We start from the raw sequence: 26,293 nt of genomic DNA, 5'->3' as shown, positions 1-26,293 counted from the left end.
ACACAATAATGCCATTTGAAGGGGAGGGGCTGTGGTGGCTGCAAAAGATACCAGGAATTGCCTGGGGGGTCCTCTTAAAGACTGAGATAAGTTTAGCCCTTCTCCCTAGGGGATGGAAGAACAAGCTGGTTTCAACAGAGAATGACATAGGCAGTCTGGAAATGAGGTGGTTGCTCAGGACTGGAAGAGCATGCATTTCTGACAATTTCTGTTGGTTTAACTGAACTCAGTTTAATAATTATGCACACAGGGGGTGTTTAGATGTGGCTTCCACAAGTGCGGAAATACACTGGGTTTAACTCCATCAGCTCCAAGTCAGCAGTTCAGTTTAAGCTGACTCTGTTTGAGGTGGAGTGAACTTTGTAATGTAGTTTCTCTTTATGAATATTGAATGTTACAGAATCTTACCTAGCAGAAAGCCTTGACTTTCTGTCCCAGCAGTCAGCCTTATAAATGAATTTGAGATGTAGATTTTTTTTTTTAAAAAAAATCTACTCTTCCTTTTGAGGAGCATTTCCTTCACAGAGGCTTACAGCAAATTCTCAGGTTTTTCTGAATCAGTGGTCCTACTTTTTTTTGGAAGGTAGAAGAGCAATTATTTTGAAGGCTCCATTTTCTCCTTCTTGAAGAAATGACATGTACTCTGCTGTCAAGTGTTATGGTATTCTAGGACATAGTGGGCAGAGTATAATTAATCTACAGGTACTTCTGTTCCTCTTTGAAGTTGCATATTATGTAGATACACTGGGACACAAACAGAAGTGAATGAGCCTTCTCTTTCACTTCAGTTCCAAGCAGGTTTAAAAGTTACATAGTATATGGTATTGTTTTCAAGAATCAAAAGTATTTGTACCAAAACTTACTATTAAATAACAGTGCTTGCTCAAGCTTGCAGAGATATTGGTGACCACATGATAAAGGCTCTGCTTGTTTGCAGTTTCTACATGGCATCTGAAATGACTGTGATGAAGAACATCTGAAATACCTCTTTTCCTTCATCGTGTTGCTGTAGTCACACCGAATTTGGCACTCAAAGGGAAGATAATTTGTGAAGTAATAAAAAAGAATACCAGACCATGTACAGTAATATTTTAATTGAAATTATGTATTCTATTAAGAGGATTAAGCTTTAGTTTATACCAAATTGTCATCTTTCTTAAGTTTCTCTGAGGGCTTCCTTTTAAGTGAAAATGGAGGAAAAAAAGTGGCTCCATTTGGGATAAGAAGTCCCAAAGACTGCCTGTTGGCATGAAGGTGTATTTCTGAGGAGATCTCCTTTAGCTTCCCCTGTTAGTGTGTGGTTTGCTTGAGAACTCAAACATCTTGACTCACTCTGAAGAAATCTAATTGTAAATCCTTGGGGAAAAAAAAATCTGAATATTTACAGAAAGTAGGCGTTTTCTATTTGACTTTATTTGTCACTCAGAGGGGCCTGGGGAGCCCAGCTGTGCACACTGTGATAGTATTTTTTTGGAGAATGTTTAATCAGTGCAGTGCCTTTCCTGGATGCAATCCTCAAAGTAGGGAGAAGTGCATGCTGTCTTGATTTCCTCATTGAACTGCATGTATTTCTGCTTTTTTTTTGTAATCAAAATATGTTTAACGAAGTCCCTTAGCAATTTACAGCACATAAGTAATACAGCAGTGAATCAGAGTGCTTTCTACCCAGGCTGGCAGTAACGTGAGAATTTCCATGTGGTAGGTAGTAGAAAGTCAAAGACTGAGGTGCTCATGATAGTAGGTCATGTGAATACAAACCCTGGCATCCAGTTACACTGAGCAGTAGGAGGAATTGTGCTTTTTAGTAGCTTGCAAATAAACAAAGTCTCACAATTAGTGAGACTAAGTAACTGAAGTGGCCACAAGAAAAACAGTATTTGGATGAGGTGCCTGTGAGGGTGACAAAGATCAGTGAAAGTCTGGCCCCTTTCCTTTTGGGTCAAATGTTTTACCTATGTACATGTTACCAGTTCATTAAATGGCTAACCTTTTACATGATGAGGACTGATACTGCTAAAACTACAGCTGGAATCATGTAGCTTGTTTATGTTATAGATGGCTTTGCAGAGCATGGAGACAGGCAGCTAGGAGAAAAGAAAGAACTGATTGGTTCACATTCCTTTTCGACCATGTGTCTTGGATATAAGGGCCAGTGCAATTTTGATTGTCAGCAGCAGAGTACTGCTCTGAATGTTATGTGCTCTGTTTTCAGTCTTCCCTCTGCAGCTGCCCGCTGGAAATAGTCTGGGTTAAAGCTTTCAAGAGCTTCCATCCAAGCCATTCAAAAATTAAAACACATCACTTGGTGATTGTCTACCATCTCCAATAAGAGATGTTTCCTCTCTTTCAGTTGTTTAGTTTCTGTTCTTTTAGTTGGACAAAATAGGCATATAATACTTTTAAAGTTCACCTCAAAGGATAGATTGAATTTTAGTATCAAAATGTTCTAAAATTGCATCGGGAAAATTCTCTGAAAGGACTGACACAGTTACTTTACATGGCCCTGGAATGAACTAGACTTGGATAAATCATTAGGCAGAAAGCAACTATTTTGCCAGATGTGTTTTCAGATGGACCAGCTTGTGCTGCTACAGGAGTGCTTGTTGCTGCAGCAGAAGGAACATGCCTGGGATGGCTTTGTGGAATGTCTTGTCTTCCCCCCACCTCCCCCCCCCCATGCTGTTTATAAAGCTTTTGTTTAAATACAGTTTGATGTAGGCCTACTGCTACTATTGCAGTGCCTAAATGGAAGTGTACAGCCTTTAAAAAAAAGAAAGGGGGTGGGGGTTGGGGTGTTGGGTGTTTACCAGTTGGCTGCTCAGACAAATACAGCCCTGGAAAAATCAGTCATCTCCCACATCCTTATGTATTTCTTCTGACCAGTTAGTTCAAAGAAATCTAGGACACTTCTTCCTAAATAAATCATACTCTTACCAAAAATAAATGGTTCTGGGTCTGAAAATAAGTAGGTAGGTTTCTCCATGGCACTGTCCTTTTTATATTGGACCTGTGGGCTTTATGGCCTTTGAAAGGAGTCTGATCCTCAGGATCTGCTAAGGAAACCTGATACTCAGTCCTCTTTGAGGTGCTATATCTAGAGTTGCCATTTTTTTTTCTTGGTATTCCATGTGTAGTAATAAATAGCAATGCAAACACGGCGTCTTTGAAACAGTGTTTAATTTTGGATTAAAAAAAAAAAGATGTAGTGGCAGTTGCTGTTTTGATTAATTATGTAAGTACTCACATATTGTCAATTTTGGTAGTTTCCTTTTAAATGAGGATTGTATTTAGAGGGAGGGAGGGTAGGGAACAGCCCTCACTTTGAAACGGACTTTTACAGGAAGCTTCATGTTTTGTGTCTTAAGGGTTATTTTGAAAGCTGCAACATACATAGAAACAGGATAGCAGGTTTCGAAGTGAAAGCGTATGCCAATCCTACAGTAGTTCGGTGTGAAATCCATCACGGACAGACTGGAGGAATCTACGTTCATGAAAAAGGAAGAGGACAATTCATAGAGAACAAAATCTATGCAAACAATTTTGCAGGTGTTTGGATTACCTCAAACAGTGACCCAACAATAAGGTATCGTTTTCTTCATTGATATTTTATTACTTAGAAGAAGAGATTTGATGGGGATGGGAAAAATGTCATTTTATTTCGTCTATGTATAATTAGCTGTAAATACTCCGTATATGTAACAATTAAATTGCTGTCTATTTGGTTGAATTGCATTTTTAACTTGCATGTGTACTTGGAAGTATGTGTTTCTCAAAGTCACAACCTAAATTCTCTGCTTTAAATCTGAATATTGTACAGTCCTAGACACTACATACATGTATAGTATGGTGCAGTGCATTATAATAATTTCATAATGTGGATACTTTTGTTTCTCAGGGGCAATGCCATTTTTAATGGGAATCAAGGTGGTGTTTATATCTTTGGTGATGGAAGAGGCCTTATTGAAGGAAATGACATTTATGGTAATCTGATTTGCTTATTGCATCTTGAATTCAGAGAGAAATGAGTATGTAAGTTGTATTAAATAACATTTTTGTTAACAGGTAACGCATTAGCAGGAATACAGATTCGGACAAACAGCTGTCCCATAGTTCGACACAACAAGATTCATGATGGGCAACATGGTGGAATTTACGTAGTAAGTATTACCTACAACAGGCATACAAACTTGTTCTCTGTTCATATAGACAGAAAAGGATGTTCAGTGTAAAATGTTTGAGTGTACTTACAATGACTGAATTTTTTGCATTATAAACTAGGTTAATTGTAATAGGCTGAAGCTGGTGCTGATATTTAAAAGATAAAGGCTTTTATGAATGTCACTAAATTATTTCTATTACAGAATAAAATTTTAAAATGGGATAGATGACAGAATTTCACCATTTCTTGGTTAAAAGCTTTTTAAAGGCTTAGTTTTCATAGTAGTTTGTCTTTTTTCTTAAAAAACTATGAAATATGTTTAGCTTTTTTGGAGTGTAATGTGTTTCCTGCTAACCTCAGAAAAAATTTTTTTTTTTTGCCTTCAGGATGATAGACATTGCAATTGCTGTACAGTCGTGTATTGTAAAAGTGAGAAATAACGCACAATTTCCAGCGTGTGCAAGGGCTCTGCTAACTGAACTGAAAGAGCTGTCAGGTTCCCTTAAGCAATATCAGATTTTGAGAAGTATTTGTGTGTCTTTCTGCCAGAAGTTACCTAAGATTCAGCTAATGCTGCAAATGTTCAGCTTCATCTGTTCGTTCTGTAAATCTAACCAGAACACCTTACCCTGACCAAGGATACTGTTGCTTTACTTTTACACACAAACACCTGGTAAAGATAGTTACCCTAAGAGACATGCCATTTTTTTTGTCAGTCTAGTGGACAGGGCTGGTGTCATTTTAAGTGCCAGGTGCCACAGCTTTCATCTGATTGCATGGCACTGGGGAGGTACCTCTTCTACCAATAGCTAGCAGAGATGTGCCAATACTACTGCAAAGCCTTGAAATACAACTATATACACGCAGTCTTTTTCGTTTCATGGCAAACATTCAAAATCATGATGTCCTGTTATTTAAAAGTAAAATGAAAATACACGCTCAAATAGAAAAGAATTACTTTGCTATGGTAAAGAAGCTTTGTTGGGGAGGGATGGGTACAGCCAGAAAAACTACTGGCAGTTAGCAGGTTTTCTCAACTCTTAAATTGTCTTGTATTTAGCATGAAAAAGGACAAGGTGTGATTGAGGAAAACGAAGTTTACAGCAATACTTTGGCTGGAGTCTGGGTGACAACAGGGAGCACTCCAGTCTTGAGGAGAAACAGAATACACAGTGGGAAACAAGTGAGTTTTTACTCTGTGGTCACAAGGAGGCCGTAGAGAAGAAAGTTCTGTGTTTTTATACTTCATTACTTTGGAACTAATAATTTAATTCTTGATACGTTAGGTTGGAGTTTATTTTTATGACAATGGACACGGCGTGTTAGAAGACAATGACATCTATAATCACATGTACTCAGGGGTTCAGATAAGGTAAAAACGTATCTTATGTCAAAACAGATGTAGCTTGTTTTGTGCTCTTTTGTGTCTTTTTAGCTGTTCTGGTAATTTTGTTTCTAAAAAACTTTTTTAAAAATTCAGTATGTCTGAATATCCTCTGCATCAACATACAAGAAAGTTGTTACTAATACAACCTGGATATTGACTACAATATGTGCCCCTGAAGTCAGTAAAGCCAAAATATGTTTGCATGTTTGGAAATATGTTTTAGTATAGCCAAAAGTTTAGCCAAAATATGTTTGGAAATATGGAAATGTGTTTTAGTAAGATTTTTAAGCAGTGAGATCTATGGGGTGCGTCTGTAGAGGTGTTTTAAACATTTGGTCTTGAGAGATAGTAAACTCTTTTAAATGAATTCTTTGTTTATATTTCTCTCTAGAACTGGAAGCAACCCCAAAATTAGACGCAACAAGATCTGGGGTGGTCAGAATGGTGGTATTCTTGTCTATAATTCTGGTAGGTTTGTTTCTCAAGTTCATCCAGAGTTGTTTATGTTCTGCAATATTACCTCTTCCTGTTTATTATCCTTTTTGATGTTATTTTTTTCCACCCTTCCTTCAATTCTAGGGCTTGGATTTATAGAAGACAATGAAATTTTTGATAATGCAATGGCTGGTGTATGGATTAAAACAGACAGTAATCCTACACTAAGAAGAAATAAAATCCATGATGGAAGAGATGGAGGCATCTGTATATTTAATGGGGGAAGAGGTAGTTTTTTCCCTTACTGGCATATACTGAATATTCTGGATAAGAGTTTAATTTCAGATTAAGCAGTGTTCTTTTTAAAGTGCTCTTTAGAAAACTAGCTCTTGTCTTCTGAAGTAATAAAATAGTTATAACGAACATAGGCTGATGCTTTTTAGCCTTAATTACATCAGTAATACTGAAATCTGTGGGAGGCAGAGAGGTAATTAATCTCATCCAAGACAACTGTTAGATTGCTGCTTAGGACAGTCCTTTTATCCCATCTGCTTTTGTTAAGCTTTGCCATTTGACTGAAAGACGGTATTGAATTCAAGTCACGTAGCCAGTATCATGCATCTGAACAGTTCAGGTTCTGCCAGTGTCAAAGATTTAGGGGGGAAAAAAAAAAAAAAAAAAGACAGATCCTTAAGGAGTCTCTTGTATACTTGTAGATTTAGAAGTGGTCCTTCTCTGAAGTCACCTGACTGTTGTGTGTCCTGTTACCAGCTTTGGATATTTTGTAGATAATCACTTGGTGTAAATGAGCTTTAATTTTAAGTTAAGCATTTTAAAGTAATCCTGTCCTGCAATAACAAAAATGCAAGTTAAGCTTTGCTTTGGCAAGCTGCTCATTATCAAAGACAAGAACAGAAAGATGTCAGAAAAATTGAAGAAAAATTTGGAAAGTGAAAAGACTTAAGTGTTTTAACAAAAATAGGCGTTTTCTGTGCTGGTGCATACAATCCCAAATTCTATTCTGTACACTGAAAAAATAGACTTACATGATCATACGCGGAGAATTACTTTAAACTTGCATCATTAATTTCAGTGCTGTAGGTGGGTATTCCTCAAATGAATGGAATTAGCAGGATGATGATACATGGGATATTTTGAAAATACTTCACAGACTGTTTACAGGTAATGAAAAGTTAACAAGCTCAGATGTCATGTTTGGTCTGTCACAGGTCTTCTGGAAGAGAATGATATTTTCAGGAATGCTCAAGCCGGTGTTCTTATCAGCACCAATAGCCACCCTGTGCTAAGGAAAAATCGAATATTTGATGGATTTGCTGCAGGTTTGTGGTGTTCAAATCAAATTTTGCAGAGTTAGAGCTTAGAATAAGCTCTTCACAAACCTAACACAGTTTTTTTTACCCCACAGTATTTAGACATTTTAACAGAGATTATCCTTCTGTGTATTCTAGAAATCATTTGAGAATTCAGAACTGTAGTCAGAATATCTTTACAGCAGTCTCGGAATTACTAGCATGTTGAGAAACAACACGTGTTCTGCCTTCTCAATTTTTTGTGAAATACTTTTTCATTATTTTATTTTAGAAGTAATTGATGAAGTTGTCGAAGGCATATTGATCTGCTGGATGCTGGTTTGAATATTTTAGCACTGCTTTGAAACATAGGAAACAGAGCAAATATACCTTTAAAGAAATTTGAATTCCATCTCAAGTTCAACTTTCTCACTCCACAAACTTGAAAAATTATTAAAACTAGCATTTCTTACTTCAAAAGAGATGAAGAATGTTTAATAGTGATTTTTGTGCAATTTACTGTTTAATGATCACAGTTCCATACGTCTTGCATTCCATTCCATTTCAACTAAAATTGCATTCTTGAGTTTTCTCCCATCTTTCTTTCAGAAGAAGCAAGTTTTCTGAGAAGAGCCTCTAAAGGTGTTGTTTCAGTGTGGTGGGGGGGAAGGATAGGTTGCTGTCAAGAGCAGTCCTGGACAAATGACTTGGAAGACACGGGTTACTGATAAAAGCTAAGATGTAAAGAAATGAATTTTAGGTGCCCATCTTGAGAACTTTTTTTAAAAGATATTTTTAAAAGGGTAAGGTATGTGCACAAGAACTTTCAAATATATGTGAAGATGGCAGCTTTAAGCACCCAAAAATCATATCCCCCTTGAAAATACATGATCATAGTACCATTTTATTATCAGATAAAGTAATAGTGTATTGTTACTGCCAGAAACCATGCATGCCAGCTGTAGCTCTTTGAAAGGATTCAGCAGGAGTATTTGAACCTCAGTTTTATAGCAAATTACAGTGCAATTTCTAGCTATGTCATTTTCCTTTTTTCCCCTGAGTTTATGATGGTTTAAAAAATGAACAAACTATAGATCATTGAGAGAGGTACAAATGCACAATCACTAAGGATTTAACTTTCCCACTTTCTTTTCTCTCCTTTGTTCCCCTGACCCAATAAAGGTATTGAAATAACAAATCATGCAACTGCGACATTAGAAGGCAATCAGATTTTCAACAACCGCTTTGGAGGTTTATTTCTAGCATCTGGTGTCAATGTCACAATGAAAGGTGAGCCTGAGTCCTTGTTGTGTTTGTTCACTTAGCATTTTTTTTTTTATTTGGTGCTGGGTTTGGGGTTTATTGTACCATTTTTTCAATTTTTGGCTCAGATTTGGTACCATCTTAAGCTGAGTTGTAACAAGAGTTAGTGTTACAAAAACTAAGAGTTTCAACTGAAGGTAATAAGCCAAACTAAGCTATCTTAGATTTTTAGACAGCCAGACATTTTCAGAGGTAACCTATGGTTTTCCTGTCATACTAAAACTCTTTTATTAGCTCTTCTGTCTCAAAATTGTTTCTGAACTAGTCACTGGTCTTTGGCCCACCTCAAATTCCAATTCTAAGTTAGTATAATGGAAAGTCTTTTGTCATATATCTGAAAGCAAGTGTCAGTAGAGAAACATGCCTAACTTGGCTTTTAGGATCTACAAGCGTGAATAGTCACAATCCCAAATCACTTTTGTCAGAAGATAAAAACAATTCACATAAATAAAATTCCCATGTAAAGTGGGGAAGTGTTAGTGAGACAAGATACTCTTGGAGGAGAGTGGAGCAATGGTTTGAATGCCAGCCAGCTCTAACAGGTTACTTTAGAAGAAAAAGGTTCAGTTTGCAGAATTTTCACCTGCTTGGCTGTACTTGTTAGGCCTTTTCCTGTAATATTTTTTTACACTTAAAACACAAGCTCTGGCTCCCTGCTTCACAGCTTACTGACGGCATCAGTCAGTGCTGTGGCACTACTGGGAGCTGACCAAATGAGTTTTGAGGTGTCCTTTGGGACTTGACAGAAGATCCAGTAGCTGAGTAACAGAGAGGATTATCAAATCCGCCATGACTCGGACACATCTTTCAAATGCTGGAGGTGATCAGACCTTATTCCCACCTCTGTTGTGTTGAAAAAGTGCCTTATTCTTAAACTCCCCTGGGGGAAAGGCTATGCTTTTCTGCTTTCTAAGGGATGTGTAAAAGTCCTTTTGGTAGACAAAAGGCTTTCAGACATCTGGGTTTCAGACTTCTCAACAGAACACTTAAGCCTAATAGAAAGGCTTGTTTCTCTAACCATTTGTTCACAAAGAATATTTAAATGAAGATTTATCAGGTATTTCATGAAGCACATGCAAAGAGGAACAGTTTTTCTGGTCCGAGGAGTGCGTTGTACTTTCTGGGCATCAGGCATTGAGGATTTGATATGCTTAAATGCCAAAATTAAAACGCGGGATTCAAACTAACTTGCTAATGGGTTTGCTAATGCAAATATATTGCAAATATAATGCAAAATAACTTGCTAATGCAAGGGGGTGGGAGGGGGCTCCACTTTAACATCTCAGGAAAAAAAAGTCATCGATCCAGGTGTGATTAGTTCTTGGCTTTTTTTCTTCCCAACAGACAACAAAATAATGAACAATCAAGATGCCATAGAAAAAGCTGTCAGTAGAGGCCAGTGTTTATATAAGATATCAAGTTACACCAGCTATCCGATGCACGACTTCTACAGGTAACAGGTTCTTTTCTGTCACCTCTATATGGTTGCAAACACAATTTCTCTTTTAGCAAGACCCCTAAAACAGTTGCCGTATGTCAACACACAAATGTGTGCTCTTCCTCAATTGCAACAGAAGAGGATTAAACAAGTTCCCTGTGTCTTGAATTTTCCGGGGGCTTGAGGAAAACATACTGCTACTGTGAACCTGAGCCTAAAGCGTTACACGGCAGAACTGCTTTTTTGAAGCAAGCAACCAAAAGTATGCCATGAAATCCAAGTTCATGTAAAATTCTCAAGTTTGAGTCCTATGCATGTCCTTTCTTTAGTGCTGTTCTGCCCCTACACCCTCCCCAGCCCTTTCCTCAGCTCCCTGTTTGGTTCGTGCCTAACGCGTCACGTTTCACTGCAGATGTCACACCTGTAACACCACGGACCGCAATGCCATATGTGTGAACTGCATTAAGAAGTGCCATCAAGGACATGACGTAGAATTCATTAGACATGATAGGTATGTTTCCAACAAGTCTGTTGAGTGACTGTGATAATGCAAGTCAAGTAGAAACTAAAGAGCTCTCTCTCTTTGTAGGTTTTTCTGTGACTGTGGTGCTGGAACACTGTCTAACCCCTGTACGCTTGCTGGAGAGCCTACACATGATACAGATACACTATATGACTCTGCTCCACCTATAGAATCTAATACATTGCAGCACAACTGAATTCCTTTCAGAAAGAAAGTCCTGCCATTCTAATATCATAACTGTTAAAACTTTTTTTTTGGAGGAAGTTATACTTGCCCAATTCTGCAGAAAGAGACTGTATTAAAGCGGATGTGTGAGGTGTTGACACTATGGAGCTCAACCTACCAAAAAAGAAAGTGGCAATATGTTGACTCAGGATAACAGAACTGGGCGTTTTAGCATTACTGTGTAAACAAAGACTTTGAAGGGACAGAAGTGAAGAAAAATAAGCTGCAATTTTGTACAGATACCAACTTCTGAAAGCTGGTGTTTTTACAAGTAGCATTGAAACGCAGTCCAATTTGCAGTAGTACTATTCTGTAGACAAGCAGCATTCTTTGTTGCTGCCTTTATGGACATGGGTACCAATTGCTTTTGTAACATGGTTAAAAATGTGAGCTAGCACTTCTGCATTTCTTTTGATGTTTTTTTTAACATTTATTCAGATTGAGAAATATGATTTTAATGCTTTAATCTCATGTAGTTTGTTTCTAATTTCAAGCAAAAAAATCTTATTGTACTTGAATGTGTCCTGTTTTGTTAGCACACCTAGACTTGCTGTAACTGTACTCATGTCCCAGTATGTACGTTCTTTCTATGAAAGAGAAAACACTAATCTTAAATTATATCCAGCAATTTTTCTGGTGTCCTCTGAAGTTAGAATAATCTCCTTCCCTGCCCCAGCAATAGTCTGTACTCAAACCACCCTAACAAAAAAAGCGAGTGTTTTAATGAGACTTCCTAGACTATAATGCACTATAAAACAAAGTACCCATGTAACTAAGTTTTGTGAAAGAAATTTTACTATGTTTTAAAGTACACAGTAGAAAGTCTCCTCAAAACAGTCTTGTATTTTACTCTGTTCATAGTTTTTTTTGAACAGTCCGGACATTACTTACATAACCTGCTGGAAATCACAGCAATTTCCTGCTCTAATGAAGCTGAGACAAGTATATATACAGCCCTATACAGTTTCATAGCTTTTTTCCATTTATGTGTATTGGTGACAGTGGGTAATCAACAGCCTGAAAGTGTATGCATGTACCATAACATCTAGACTTAATATATTGTGGAGTACTCAATAACCATTATGTAGAGGGTAGGTAAGAATTAAAGGGTTTAATTTCCTAGGAAAGACAATGGAAAAATGGTCATTTTTAAAAAATAAAGTTTATTAGATCATAATGTTGTCTGATACCACCTTCTTGAGAAACTGCCAGCACAGAGCCACTTGTGTTCTTAAAGGTGATTGATCATAGCGGTAAGTTTCTGAACAGCATTTGCCTCTCTCGTTGCACCGTCCACCACCAGGCACAGGTACCTAAGGGGAGGAAGGAAGTTAGCTTTATGCAACACGGACACCAAGGGGCTTCCCATTACTCACCCAGCTTTAGAAGCCGTGGGTGCCACTTCGTGCCTGGTGCCAGGGCTACTGCCACAGCCCCAGTGGGCACAGGGCTGATTGGGCATTCCTGTGGCATGGCTCAGCTCGCAGCCAGCCCAGCACCTCTGTGTGAATGAAGCTCTTAGCCCTAGAGACTAGCACAGCAACCCAAGGCTTAAAGTACTGCAGGAGTAGTCATATCTGCCCTCTTGCAGCCCCTTCTCACTGCTTCTGAAGTACCTTATTTGCAAAAAGAGCTGCAACTGCCCCCTCTGCTGTGAGACTGTGAGCAAAAGCCACTGGCCAAGTTTTAAAATGGATGACTACTAAGCAAGTTAAAAGTGAAAAACCAAGGCCTTACCTAAATACTCTCAGTGAAATAGTCATTTTTTCAAACTCTTTTGCTTTTCTGTGCCCCTTCTGAATAACTTCCTCTGGAATATTAGCAAGTCTTGCTGCGTTGAAGCCATAGCTCTTTGGACATGCACCTTCAATAAACTTATACAGGAACGTAATTGTTTCCTGGCTTGGATCCTCACTCTCATTTTCAACCATACATGCCTAGAAAGAGTAAGTTACAAGTCAGTGTACATAATACTACAGACTCATAAGTGCATGAAACATCACATCCTTTTCTTGGGACACCTCTGGGTGGAGGAGCGCAGAAAAGCAGACGCAGGGTGAGATGTGCCAGCCACGAGGCAAAACCCCGTCCTCGGGCGTTACACTCACACCTACCATGTGGCCAAGCCGCACAGCCGTGGTGTGCGAGTAATCCTCGACCAGCGAGTGGTAGTGTGTGGAGAACAGAGTCCGACACTTGATTTTCTCTGCGAGTTCTCTCACAACTGCACTCGCTATAGCTGTTCCATCAAAAGTAGCTGTGCCTCTGCCTGGAAGAGACAGGGAAAAGCTTTGGCATACTTGGGACCAAAAGTGGCAAAGTAAACTCAATCCATAGCTTACTTGCTACGGAAAGATAGGACACCCCCTTATCTTTGCTTCTGTTTGTTAATCTCAACAGTTGCTTTTCTAAAGACAAATGCGATGCATGTTTGCATGGTTTGTTTTTCTCCCTCCTCACTGTGTGGAAGATTACTCACTGCTGTTTGCCAGTGAGAGCCAGCAGCATCAGAGTAAAAGGACCTGAATATTTGCCCTGTAAGAATTGCATTCTCCTCTGCACTCCAGGAAAAGACATTTCTGCTCTCTTGAGAATTGCTGCAGGCTTGCTGCAAGTAATTATGCAAAGGAGAGCAGGAAAACTCAGCTAGAAATAGGGTAATAATGATTGGGGGGTAGGATGTGGTGTATTAATTCCCAGGACACCAAAGAGATACATGTTTAGGGAGAATTAACATAGGTACTGACCAGTTCATCAGGAGCATCACAATAAAGCTGCCCCTGCGTACTTAAGTTCCCACTTAAGACAGCACCATCTTAGAGTTAGTTTTTAATCTTACATTTAATTTCCACCTATTCCAAAATAGACTAATTACCCAGTTCATCCACAAGAACAAGGGAATGCTCTGTTGCATGCTGGAGAATGCTGGAAGTTTCACTCAGTTCAACGAAGAACGTACTTTCACCTTTAAGAGAAATGACAAAAAAAGCACCATGAAGCAGTCAAAGATCCTAAACCCACAACTAAACAATTTAATCTACACTAGTCTTGGTGAAGCTAGAATGAAACTTGACAGCAAACTGAAGATGAACCTCCATTTGACAGACAAAGCAGGTTTTGGTTCCTCAAGAGTACAGGCATGGGCACAAGTACAATTAAGTTCTAGGCTGCCTTACCTGTCTACTTTTAATAGCACTGGTCACATGTACCAGCTGGACAAAAGGCACAAAGGATACAAGATGGGGAGAATGTTTTGCCCCTTCTTGCTCTTAAATGCACAAGGCAGGCCTAAGGTTTGTGGCTTTTCAGTGTGAAAAAGCAAGCAGAAAAATCTTATGTTGCTTGGGTTGTTGATGTCAAAAGGTAATGAATTATTCAGATAAATAAGGCTGTACTCCTATGTGTTCTACTTGAGTGAAAAGTGATGAAACACACTGCTGCTAAGGACTGAACATCTTACAGGAGTTCCAGCAACCCAAATAAAGAGACCTGAAATTTAGACTTGAAATTGTTTTTTAGCAGATTACAAGCAGAAGTACACGATTATTTCAGACCCTTGCAGATCATAAATCCACATGTGTAAAGTCCAGATTTATTAGTTCTTTGTAGGGTTCATTCCAAATAATCACATGCAGCAGCAATTAAAGTAATTTCAAAGCAGGCAAATATTTACTTCCTGTACTCAAGCTGCATGAACACTGCTGTGCTCTGACTTAAGTTTTTCAACATCAATTATTAAGCAGTGTTCAGCAATCCTGATTCATGCATTTTTTTAGATAAATACCCAGGATTGAATATGTTTTTAACAATGCTTAGGAATAACCATTTATTGGCTTTAGAAAATAAACCCCTAAAATTACATAGGCAATTTAAAAATGATACTACTTAAAATTTACTTCATAAGAGTCCTACTGACATCCATTACAAAATGACTGCCACAGAACAACTTTTGCTGTTCTTTTATTTCTACACAATGTGGAAACTAATGCATCAAGAACAGATTTCAAAGCTAGTTCTGCTGTGCAGCATTCAGTCTCATGATGTGAAATGTTAAAATGTTTGTGCACATATTTGGAAGAGAAAAGAATAGCTCTCAGTTGACAGAAAAAAAGTTGTAAATGCTAGACCACCTCTCTCTTGCAGAAAGGGCAGTTTATTTCCACCGTAAGCACTTAAGTGCTCTTCCATTCTAAAGATTTTTGTACTGAAATTACAACAAAATGTAAAATAGCTGCGTAAAGAAAGCCTTAATAAAACTCCCTAGCTGAAAAAAAAAGTCGATTTGGGGAAGTGTAAATATTTTTAATTAAGAACTCAGAATAATCCATTTCCATATTCCTTATGTGCAACAAGTTCAGGAGGCTTAACTCCTTTCATATTCACTGACCCACATTTTTCAGCAGAAAGATCACAGAAAATCTGCACCCTCCTTAAATGAGCTGTGGTACTACTCTTACCACAAAATATACTTTGTTTTTCTAGCCCCATGACACTTTGCCTACCACCACAGGCAGACTTTCCCATTCTAGTGGCCACATCATCCCCTTCTGTCTTCCTCTCCATGGAAGATACAAAATACTGCAAGAACTACTGCTTCTAAGATGGAAGCCTGCCTGTCTTCATCATCTAACAACATCAGATTTCAGACATAAGGCAGACTTTCTGATTGAAAAAAAGAGACCTCCTTGCAAGAAGATACAAAACCAACTCCTCTACAACAGCTACCTGAACATCACTGTCCTGTTCGAGAACACTTAGAAAAAGATACATGTGTAAGTGGAACATAATCAGCTGTACAACATCCAAAAAGATATTCCTCTTGACTGGGATCCAGCTGGAAGGCTGGATATTAAAAATATTCATTAAAAAGTGATCCTACTTGTCAGTCAAAAATAATCAAGGGCAAGCATATCAAACAAGCGTAACCACAATATTGTTTCTACTCTGAACAATGAGAGACAACAAATTAGTTGCCCAGTTTTCCCTGCAAAATCAATAGCCTATCATCCCTTTCCAGCTTGCCAGTCAAAGCAAGAAAAGAAATTCACTCGGTGGCAAAGGCACTTTGGACAGCTGGATTTGAGAAACTCACCTGACATAATTCTGTCTGAGGCACCAAGCCTCGTAAATACTCTGTCAATGGGTGTAAGCCTGCAGACTTCAGCAGGTACGTAGCATCCCAGTTGAGCCATTATAACCAGGAGACCAGCCTGCAGAACAAACATTAAAACATTTAAGTTTTTACTATGTGCTTGGAGCTTCAATTCCACACAGAGAATGAGGGAATGAAACTTTATTTCCCCTAAAACAACGACTAGAGTACATAAAGCTTCCCACTGTTTTAACAGCTCCAGGCTGCAGCATCATAATCTCAAGTAGGACTAAACTACTCTGAGAGCCTTCAAAATACAATTTATCACAGCAAGCAGTGTTTATAAAGCAAACTCCCTGTTGCTTTCCCAGTTGCTGCTGTTCTCTATTTTCATCTCATTCAACCTGCAGAAACATCTTTTGCCAGATGATGCCAAGTCCTGGATAAGACCACTTGAAAAACATAAAAGATACTCTATCACTTTTTCCCAACCACCTCTCCTTAGAGAAACAAAACTTACTCCTCACTAAAGTAAGTAGAAGTAGAAAGTCTACTATCTTAAACAAGGGTGTTTTCTACCAGATTCTATTTTGTCTTTACAGTGTAATCACTGTACTGTGCTGCATACCCTGAAGACCACTGCTGGGACCTCCTCACGTAATTCCTTTATGCAAAACACAGAGGTACGCTAGCACATTTGGTCTTATGTAGATAGTTAATCACCTGTCTCATGAGTGTAGATTTGCCACCCATATTCGGGCCAGTTACTAGCACACAGGACGCTTCACAACTGCTATCTTCATCTTTGCTGCCTATCACAATGTCATTAGGAATAAAATCATCGCCAAAGAAAGTTTTTGTAATGCACGGATGGCGTGAATTTTTAAGTTCCAGGAAGGGAGGGGCACTATCCACAGGCAGTAGAATTACAGGTCGGCACAGTGGTCCATCACCATCTTGACTGTAGTTAGCAAGGGACATCAAGACATCTATAAGATTAAGAGAAATCCCAGTAAGTCACTCTTTCACCTTCTTTATTCATTCACTGAAATGCTTTTACTCATTGAATAGCATTTTTGTAAACACAATTTTCCATTTTCCTGTTAACAAAAACACCCAAGAAGTACTACAGAATAACAAGCTTTTCCTCATTCATTCCAGATTTCTACTGATGTCAGATTAAAAATCCTCCCCTCTAGTTTTTAGTTTAGAATTCCTTAAAATCCACATAATTTCACTTCAAAAGCTATTTTTGTAATGTACATGTATAAATTATTTTCATACATTGGTTTTTAATTTGGAACAAAATAAGTAAAGAGGAAAGCAGTTTCTGTGACAGTGAATTACTTTGTTAAAAATCATAATACTGCTTTAAAGTTTCCAGAATAAATTTATATAAATATTAAAATTCTGTTGGCCTAGCAGAAAGCAGCAGCACAGCCCCCCCTTAATTAGCCTAGTTCTAAGGTTCTAAAAGCTGATTACCTACAAAATGAGACCATGTTATGTGATTTTAGGGACTTTATGTACACGTATTACAGCTGAGCCTGAATGCTGGCTCCCACTGTACTGAAAATCAGTTCAGTACTTGCCCTAGTACTGTGGTGAAGCTACGTGACAGCTCCCCAGCTCTCCCAGGCCACTCAGAGAAGCCCTTCCTAGACAACACCCACTGCCTGCCTGTTGGCCCTTTTCTGCCCCAGTGGCATTCAGAGAGTGCTTTCATTTTTCCCTGGAACAAAGACATCCCAGAGTGCCTCACGCTAGCAGCAAATTCACAGTACAAGAGTATGCCAACCCTGAGAAGGGACTACAGGAGACCCCAGAAATTTAAGGAAGATTTGGGGAAGTCTTCCTACTAGAGTTATCTCTTTCAAGGCAGTGACAATGACCACTTTTTTTCTTTTCAAAGGCTGCTGAGAAAGCAGCCTGCTTGGATGAAAGGGAGGTGAGTAGCAGGTTAAGATTTTTACATCTCCATCTGCATCACTGCCTTCATTTAATAAGAAGCTACTAATCCCTACATGAGAATCCCAGCAGCAGTGAGACACACCAGGCTGTGCTGAACTGTGAGAAACTCAGCTGCACACATACAATCACACAACAGGAATGAAGAAAGAGCTTGCAAACATCAAGACCCAGCAACTGTTCTTGCCATTTACTGACAGGAAGGAAACGGGTGATCACTGTTAATTATCAATGCTGTTGTCACAATCATGAGTTTTTAAACTACAAATTAAGAGCTGGCAACAAGCCTTTTTTGCTTACCCAGATCAGACTTCCGTTATTTACTGTACAAAAGTGTTTTTACTCTATGTCAAAATGAAGAAAACCTCTTACCTAACACAGCAATGCACTCCACAGCTGTCTGCCAGTCTTTGCTATTTTTATCGAAGTTGTAAAACAAACGCCTCATACAGTCTTTTAGTGCTGCATCTCTGCGCTCTTCAGCATTAACCATTGCAGCCAGCATCTTCTCAATCTCCTTGGTCCAGTAACGTTTGTATCCCTTCCTGGTTGACTTCAACTCGTATTCCTCAGGCAAATTACGTGATATTGCACTTTCCGGTATTTCCATTTGGTATCGGTTTTTGCCTGCTCCCCAGTACAGCACGGATTTGAATCCAAGCAGTTTGCGTTGCTTATCCAGGTACTTGTGGAGATCTTCCTCCACAGCTTTAATATCCTGTAGTGCTTTATCATAATCGGGGTCAAAACCCACCTTTGGAGTAATCACTCCTGTCTTTCGAGCCTGGTTATGATCAAAAGCAGTATCCCATCTTTTAAGCTCTGCACTCAAGTCTGGGAAGCGGCCATCGGGATTTTTGGCTTTGCGGGTCACTAGCTGCTTAAGGACTTTAGATTTGAAGTCACCAGCAATTTCTTCCATGACATCAACAATTTCATTCATTACTTTAAACCCCTCCAGTGCAGACAGAAAGTCAGCAATTTTTTTTTTGCTGTATTTAACTTCTTCATAAAAGATGGCCCTGCTGTCAGGATGGTTCTGACTTTTAAGTGGTGACCCAATACTGTGAATTTTGCTGAGCAACCTTTCAAGGTCAGGAAGTTTCTTCAGGTGCTCACTAACTTCAGACATTTTTTCTGGCACTGCCAGAAGATCTTCAACAGCATCTAAACGATCGTTGATGGATTTAGGATTACAAAGTGGAGCACAGAGCCACTGTTTCAGGAGTCGCTTCCCAAATGGCGTACAACAAGAATCAATCCTTTCCAACAAAGTGCCTTCTGTGGTTCCATTGGTTCCATTCTGCAGGACTTCCAAGTTCATCAGGGTGACTCCATCCAGCACCATCCGCTGGCCAGTTTTGGCAAAGAAACTACTTGAACTTGTAGTCTTTGCAGTATCAATATCCACAGGGACATACTCCTCAAAGTTTGCCAGCGATAACAGCTCCTGATCAATCAGACATTTTTTGAGATAGAAGACACATCCTCCAAGAGCTGACAAAGCTAACTCACTGTTTTCACCAGGAGTTAATCCCAGCGAGTCACTCTCCGACGTCAGAGAGTTGATTACAGAGGGCAGAGAACATCCATTTTCAGAGTTCTGTTTCTCCTTGAAATATCCTTCTTCAAGAAGGACTTTTAGTGTTTTAGATGCATTCCAGAACTGTGAACCAGAGATCAGCCCTTCCTGAATGCAAGAAACAAGCGAGCCCTTTAGTATCTTCTGTGTGTCCACAGAGAGGTTCCCCTTCTCATACAGTACCTGCACAGGCGTGTAATGTGCTACTAAAGTCCTAAACCTCGAACAGTGCCGGTCATCTGAGAACTGGCCAACATAAAACTTCCCCACTGACGTGTCAACAAAGCAGACCCCATAAACACGTTGTCCAGCAGAGTCTTCTTTTTCCTTAACACACAGAAGGTATTTGTTATGGTTTTCAGAGGGATCACAGTCCAGAACACTGTAAGTCTGAGTTCCTTTGGTGATGATTCTGCATATTTCTCGGCGTACGACCTTGTCAAATTTTGTTGGGTGGGCCATTGACTTGTAGCGCGTTTCCATCATTTCGGGAGTTTCCGTTTGCTCAACACGTGCTACCTTGTAGCCCTTCTGCACTAGAACATCAGAGAATCTGCCAAATGCAGTTTCTGGAAAACCTGAATGGGCCCAAGTACCTTTCATAAAGATCAGGCCCAGCTCATTTACGCCAGTGACTGCATCCATGTGATACAACTCATAGAATTTTCCAACTTTGTAGAAAATCACAGCATCAAAGTTCTGACTTTTCAGCTGCCACCACCTCCGCATTCCTGGTGTACACTTGTTGAGATAGTCCTCGGGTACATACAGAGTACACGGGTCATAATCAGGGTCACCCTGACGTTTCCTGTGCGCATCTTTCTTTTTCCCTTCCTGCAGCCAGTCAAGCTTTTCATGTTCCCATACTGCGAAGCCACCGACGCCTCCGCTGCAAGCATTTGCTTGAGATTCAAAACTTTCAGGTGCTGCAAATGATGTCAGCTTAGACTTTGCTTCTAAAGAAACCGTTGCTGCTCTTTTGGGTGTTTCAGAACATTCATTTTCTAAGCTACTCCTTTTAGCAGGCTTGTTTATCTCTCTTCTCTTTCGTTTAGAAGGGACTTTTATGGGGCTTTCTGCAACACTCTCTGTGTCTGTCTCTGTGTCAGTGGATTCATTTTCATCCACCCCACTACTAGCTTCCTCACTGCTTGCTGCTTCTTTCACATCAGGCTTGAACTCTACGTCAGAGCCATCATGATCACTGTCAGAATCCAACACTCTTCTTCTTTTGGCTTTTATGGCACTTTCCCTGCTCATTACTCGCTTATTACTCTTCACATCCTCCTCCTCACTATTGCAGTCATCACTGTTGCCTGAGGCACTTTCACTCATCTGCTGGAAAAATAGATTATTTTACCTATAGAAAATTCTGGCTACAAAGTAAAGTATCACTGCTACAAAAAGCACAAAAATGTGCAATAATGCAGTAGTGAGGATACTTCAAGCAAAAGTCAGTAAGGCCACAGCCAATTCCATTTACCTTCACAGATTTTCAATTTTTTTCTGGATAACGAACTACTACCAGCCAGTAGCATAATGTCTCCTCTTTGTATTCTCTACAGCCTCATTCATTACTTTGCATAAGTGATGCTGATGAACAAAACACTTTATCTGGACAAAAGGCATTACGGTATATGAAATATAGCACAAAGGAGAAATACCTCCATAAGCTAACTCTCTAATTTTTTCCTACTGACCTATGTCAGAAATGTGACTGGGTTTTGCAGCCTTTCAGTACTAGCCTACATGAGTTTTGACCATGTTTTTTTGTGGGCAGTTTTGTTGCTTGGGGTTTTTGGGTTAGGTTTTTTGTTGGGGGTTGTTTTGTTTTTTTTTTTTAATTAGCTACCTATTTCCACCTACAAACATACTACCTTATAGTAACCTACAAGAAGACTGTGCACATCTAGGAGAAAGAAAAGAAACTCCATTATTTGCCTTTTCAACCTGAAATTTTTAAGAACTCCAGCTCTAGTTCTGGAGAAAAACAGCAGTGGAGGGACTGTAATGAGTACAAAGTGCCAGTGCCCACTGCACTGTTGCCACGAACATAACACAATGCCTGCTGTGGCACCTGACCCTCGAGGCAGTGTCACACTGGAGAGAGAGTAGATGGGCCATTTCAGAGAGAGGAGGCAGGGACAACCACAATCCCACTGAGTTTCCTCATACCATTCCTTTCCAAAGAAATCCATTTCAATGCATATGGTGGTACTGCAATAATATTTAAATCATTCACAATACAACACGAATACAATATAATAAAAGATCTCTTTTTACTTACCCCACCAACAGATTGGTGTTAACAGTGCAAGAATTTGTATTTTAGTGCTACTCTACAAGATGAAGGTAGGCTCTAAAAATGTGATTTGAAACCTTAAGATGAATACTCAGAAAATTATAAATGTCTATATTATGACAAATTTAAACCAGATTGAACTTAGGGGAACTCGGAATATGAATAGTAGACAGAGAAGATAAAAAGATGCACCAGAAAAAAAAAGTATGATTGAGAAAGTGGGTCACCTGGGTTACCCAGGGAGTGATCAATGAAGAGATGTAGAGAAGTTAAGTTAGTTTTGGGGTCAATCCTTAGTACACAGAACACCTGAGAGATATTAGACTAGTCTCTCCAACTAGAAAAGGTGAGACCAGCATATGACCTGACAACACAGAAGCAGTACAAAAAGAGACATACGGATATATATGCACGCATGATTAAAAAGCAGATAAACTGTGATTACTGTACCAGAGAACTGCAGGATATTCCATGCTTAGTTCCAAGAGAGAGCTTCTAGTTTCTAGCACTATTTCTGAAAATGACAGCAAGTAAGAAAAATTTTACCTCCATTTCCTCCTCTTCCGTGTCTGAAGGTTCACTGCATACTGCCAGTTCAAGTCGCTTAGTTTTATCTTTACTCATTGCATCATCTGCTAGCACCATAGCTCTTTTAATTTCAGGCTTTGTACTGTAAAACATACCTCCCTTCAGCGTCTCCCCATCTGATGAACCTGTAAAAAAACATGAATAATTTTTCAGAAACTGAAGTTAGTCTAGCATTTAGCCCGTCCTTTAAGTTAGCGTTCATACTTCACTTTTAAATGTATTCAACACTAGTATAATTACCTAACATTGTGTTATTACCAGTCATTCCCACAGTATCTTAAATCCAGCAGCCCATCACACATTCTGCCTGATAAACTACCCCTAGAGAAAGTCTAAACACTCACAAATGTAATGCCTGCCTAGAACATAAACGCTTGAAGAATTGCTTCTATTTCTGTAACTCATTACCACATCTGAATACTTCTAAACAAAGCTCTAAACACCCTCACGCTAACTTTGGTTACTATTGAAAAGCAGCACTTTATACTAGCAGAGCAGCAGACCTGACTGAGACCACACAGCTATTTTGGCAGTGATTGGTAAGTTCAACCATGAAGTTATCTTCAAGTCATGGGCAGTCACCCATGACAAGGACCTCTTGGCTAAAGCTCTGCTGCTGGCCATTCAAACTGCTCCTGTAAGTGCAGCAAGGTGTCCAAACCCAACACCAACTGATTAGCCATTAGCTGATCATCAGTCATGCTGGCAATTTATCCTGACACTGCAGGGTATCAAGCAAAGCCTGCTATTAATAACTGCACCATCCCTCATCCTCTTTCATATCCCTTGAGCACCACAGTTCCTCCTTCCACTAACCATACATAAACACAACACCAAAGTCAATCAGTCTACACACCCATTTCTAGAAAAGGTCCCCAAAGACACTGAGATTCATCCTAATGTCATGCTCAAGAAACAAATGGTATATATAACATATATTCAACTTGGGGAAAGAAAGAAGGGGGACAACAAGAGTACACTGTAGATGAGGAAGGGTGATTCCTTTTTCTGCTCTTATAAGTTTAGCTGGCTGCAAACAACAGTAGGATCTGCTTGAACAGGTCTTGTGAATCCCCTCATACACTGCTATTAACTGAAGCTTCAGCTCTAAGTCCACAGTAGACAAAAGGCAGCTGATTCGCAGGAGGCCAGCTATCTCAGAAATAAGCCAGAGTTCGTTCTCACATTCATTTCTTTCAGCTTGCAGTAGCAAAGCATGGATTACAAGTAGCTGCTCCTACAGCACAAATGCAACGCTTCAACCTGATCCCCATTTTAGTTTTTCAAATGCAGTGAAACAATCTAAAAATATTTTGCATTTAATATTGGCAATTTAACAATGAGAGAAGAATCTCATCATATAATTTAACTGCATACTCAAGTGTGCAACACCTGCATATTCACCTAACCAACTTGTAAGTAACTCCACTGCTTGCATACCCAACTGTTAGAAATCTAGCCTGTGATGTCTAGTATTTATTCAGTTACAAACAACAACACAACGTAAGAAAATTCTCCATTTTCTTACCCCAAAATTCCAACACTCTTACTTTGTATACACAGATGCTTTTTGTCTGGATTCAAAAGCAAAGCATTTTAAATATTTTTACTCTGTTCTGTGTTAACCTCATTAGTGGTAGATAGACCAGTATTTCTGTGCTTAAACATTCTGAACACTTCTAGTTTATCTGCAATTTTATTTTGGTAAACAATTCTCCTTACCTGCATTTCCTGCTAAGTGGAACTGCAAGCTGTTAAAATGCATTTGAGTCTTTTAAAATACTTTCAGGAAAGATACATATAAACTATGGACCAACTCACTTGTGTTAAGTTATGATAATGCTTATGGTAGTAACAATATCATTTTAATTTGAAACTCACTATGGCTTAAGTGCAGTACATTTAGGTATAAACAAACAAAAAATGATGACCATGTGATCACATGAGATAGAACTCTGACTTGTAAAAAGGAAGAAACTGTTTAAATTCATTTGTTTCACTGACATAAGCAAACCCTACAGTGTATCAAAAATACTGTATTACACCCAAAGCACTTGTTTGATTAACAAGATGACAGTTTACAGCAACATGATTTACACATGACAACTTATAGCCAATGACTCACAGGTTTTTTTTTATTGTAAGACAAGGAGAAAACAGATCATGATTATTAATAAGGCAATATTTATTATGCAAAATGTTGTTTTAATTCTCAATTACATTTTTCATTAGTTATCTAAGTCATTTCCTTCAAGATGACAAACACCAACTCTGCTTTGTAATTACAAGCACTACCCTAAAAAACACTCTGATTTCTCAAGATACATATTTTATTAAAAAAAACCTGTACTGCATTGCTTAAAAGAAAGAACACCACAGTCAAATTAATTTTAGTCACCTAACATCCTGAACCTAGTCTGTTGATTCTGGACAAACTGCAGTTCCCAAATAGCTGCTTAAAAACTGGGTTTAACATCCCTAATAATTGAAGGTGGATTTATCTTTTAGATTTCTATATTGATGTGAGAAATAAAGGAAAAAACCTTAAAACATAAAGAAGCTTTATATTCTAATCAAAACAACAGGGCTGTGTTTTATGTTTAAAGAACTGTACAGCCACAAACACACCTGTAACCCTCAAAAACTGCATTAACTTACAAAGTCCAAAGCATGCTTTCCCACTCAACACTAATGTTGGTTTTGCTGCTCGTTCTCTATGGAGAATACCATACGCTATACTCCATGACTGTTTTTCCAAAACAAGTTTTGGAAAAACTTCCCAAAAACTTATTTCCATTTAAAAAAGTTTTATTTGTATTTCTTACCTTTATATGGCCTCAGATATTTAATACTGACCCAGCCCCTTGTAGGGCTGTCATCAAAAAACTGTACATGGACACGAGTGGATTTTCCTTTTCCTCTGACTATTGTTCCCTCAGTTGGATGGTTGTATATGAGACATGGCCACCAAGGATAACCTTCCATCTTGGCCCAGACCAAGTCACCAGGAGAATACTCACAGGGGACACTGCAAAGACAACAGATGCATCATTTTAAGGAACATAAACATTTAAAACATCCCTCTTCATAAACATAACTGCAGACTGCTTCCAAGCAGCTTGCCCTCTGGTCTTGGAAGGCTCCTAGGTGGCGGAACCTGGATTATACAGTCCTTCTATATCAGCATCTGCACATTTCTTAAACGATTTTTTGGATTTGCTCCTCCAAGTTCTACTGAATCCCACAGAGACAGAGCTTTATAGTCACAGAAGACTGGCTGAGGTCAGAAGGGACCTCTGGAAGTCATCTTGTCCAACCTCTCTGCTCAGGTTGGGCCATCTAGAGCCACCTGTAACCAGAGTCTTAGTGGATTTCTTAAGGGAGGAGGAGAGAGTAACCGGGTCCAACAAGGCATTAACTAAAAAAAAAAAAGATTGGAGACTACATATGAATTGTCAACCTGCATAAAACTAAGACAAGTTTTCCTGTAGAGACTAACGCTCAACAGGGCATGAGTAAGATATCAAAAAACCCTCAAGCTACAAAAAAATAAATGAATAAATAAAAACTCAGTCTCCACAGCAAAGCACCCGATGCAGCTTTTATTTGCTCTTTCCTTCTCTCCCGTGATTTCAACCCAGCCGCAGCCACACTCTACCACTGATGACAGGGGTATTCCTCCAGGCCAAACAATCAGCGACAGTTAGCTAGCTGACATTTGAGACAATTACCATCACGATACAGAGCAGAAAGAGAATTTAGGCACTAGTGAAAAAATGTGTTTCAAACCAGGAAAAACGGAAGTTAAGGTCCCCGCTCTGCAGACACCGCCGTTATCCCGCCGCCCCTGACCCCGGCTAGGGGAGAAGGCCGCCGGCCTGCAGCACCACACGCCGCTCAGGGGAGGCCACAGGACTCCGCCCCGCTTCCGAGGCGCATCCAAACGGTCCCGGCCCCGGCC

General features: G+C 39.2%; 2 protein-coding genes across 5 annotated transcripts in view; one reads left to right on the top strand and one right to left on the bottom strand.

Annotated features, from left to right (window-relative positions):
* The window catches only part of FBXO11 (F-box protein 11), a 40,064-nt gene extending 28,087 nt beyond the window's left edge, over positions 1 to 11,977 (top strand). For both annotated transcript variants that reach the window (XM_026846327.1, XM_026846326.1), the window contains exons 11-22: positions 3,366 to 3,583; positions 3,896 to 3,981; positions 4,063 to 4,157; positions 5,220 to 5,342; positions 5,446 to 5,531; positions 5,938 to 6,014; positions 6,126 to 6,269; positions 7,211 to 7,321; positions 8,474 to 8,581; positions 9,959 to 10,067; positions 10,465 to 10,563; positions 10,642 to 11,977. In XM_026846327.1, the coding sequence (XP_026702128.1) occupies positions 3,366 to 3,583; positions 3,896 to 3,981; positions 4,063 to 4,157; positions 5,220 to 5,342; positions 5,446 to 5,531; positions 5,938 to 6,014; positions 6,126 to 6,269; positions 7,211 to 7,321; positions 8,474 to 8,581; positions 9,959 to 10,067; positions 10,465 to 10,563; positions 10,642 to 10,771 (1,386 nt within the window). In that variant the 3' untranslated portion in view covers positions 10,772 to 11,977. The remainder of the gene's footprint in view (positions 1 to 3,365; positions 3,584 to 3,895; positions 3,982 to 4,062; positions 4,158 to 5,219; positions 5,343 to 5,445; positions 5,532 to 5,937; positions 6,015 to 6,125; positions 6,270 to 7,210; positions 7,322 to 8,473; positions 8,582 to 9,958; positions 10,068 to 10,464; positions 10,564 to 10,641) is intronic.
* MSH6 (mutS homolog 6) lies at positions 11,944 to 26,228 on the bottom strand. Of its 3 annotated transcripts, none has more exons than XM_026846323.1 (9): positions 25,158 to 26,228; positions 22,291 to 22,457; positions 18,233 to 20,780; positions 16,616 to 16,881; positions 15,893 to 16,010; positions 13,676 to 13,765; positions 12,915 to 13,069; positions 12,538 to 12,737; positions 11,944 to 12,113 (listed from the first exon to the last, which is right to left on the bottom strand). In XM_026846323.1, the coding sequence occupies exons 1-9, from the start codon at positions 25,315 to 25,317 to the stop codon at positions 12,032 to 12,034; spliced, it is 3,786 nt and encodes a 1,261-aa protein (XP_026702124.1). In that variant the 5' UTR covers positions 25,318 to 26,228; the 3' UTR covers positions 11,944 to 12,031. The 3 variants fall into 3 exon arrangements, with proteins under 3 accessions (XP_026702124.1, XP_026702125.1, XP_026702126.1); XM_026846324.1 differs by lacking the exon at positions 25,158 to 26,228 and adding an exon at positions 22,573 to 23,276; XM_026846325.1 differs by lacking the exon at positions 25,158 to 26,228 and adding an exon at positions 22,573 to 23,271 and having other exon boundaries at positions 18,233 to 20,777.
* Between the last annotated feature and the right edge of the window lie 65 nt (positions 26,229 to 26,293).

Source organism: Athene cunicularia, assembly GCF_003259725.1.
Source record: "Athene cunicularia isolate RWA chromosome 3 unlocalized genomic scaffold, athCun1 chr3_part1, whole genome shotgun sequence".
Taxonomy (NCBI): Eukaryota; Metazoa; Chordata; class Aves; order Strigiformes; family Strigidae; genus Athene; species Athene cunicularia.
This window is presented reverse-complemented; position numbering and strand designations above follow the sequence as displayed.

Coding starts and splice junctions, on each gene's coding strand:
- MSH6 (XM_026846323.1), bottom strand. CDS start 25,317: ATGGAAGGTTATCCTTGGTGGCCATGTCTCATATACAACCATCCAACT. Junction 13,766..15,892: donor CTCAGACAGAATTATGTCAG/GTGAGTTTCTCA, acceptor TTTCTCTTAAAG/GTGAAAGTACGTTCTTCGTT. Junction 13,070..13,675: donor TGTTCTTGTGGATGAACTGG/GTAATTAGTCTA, acceptor TGTCTCTTCCAG/GCAGAGGCACAGCTACTTTT.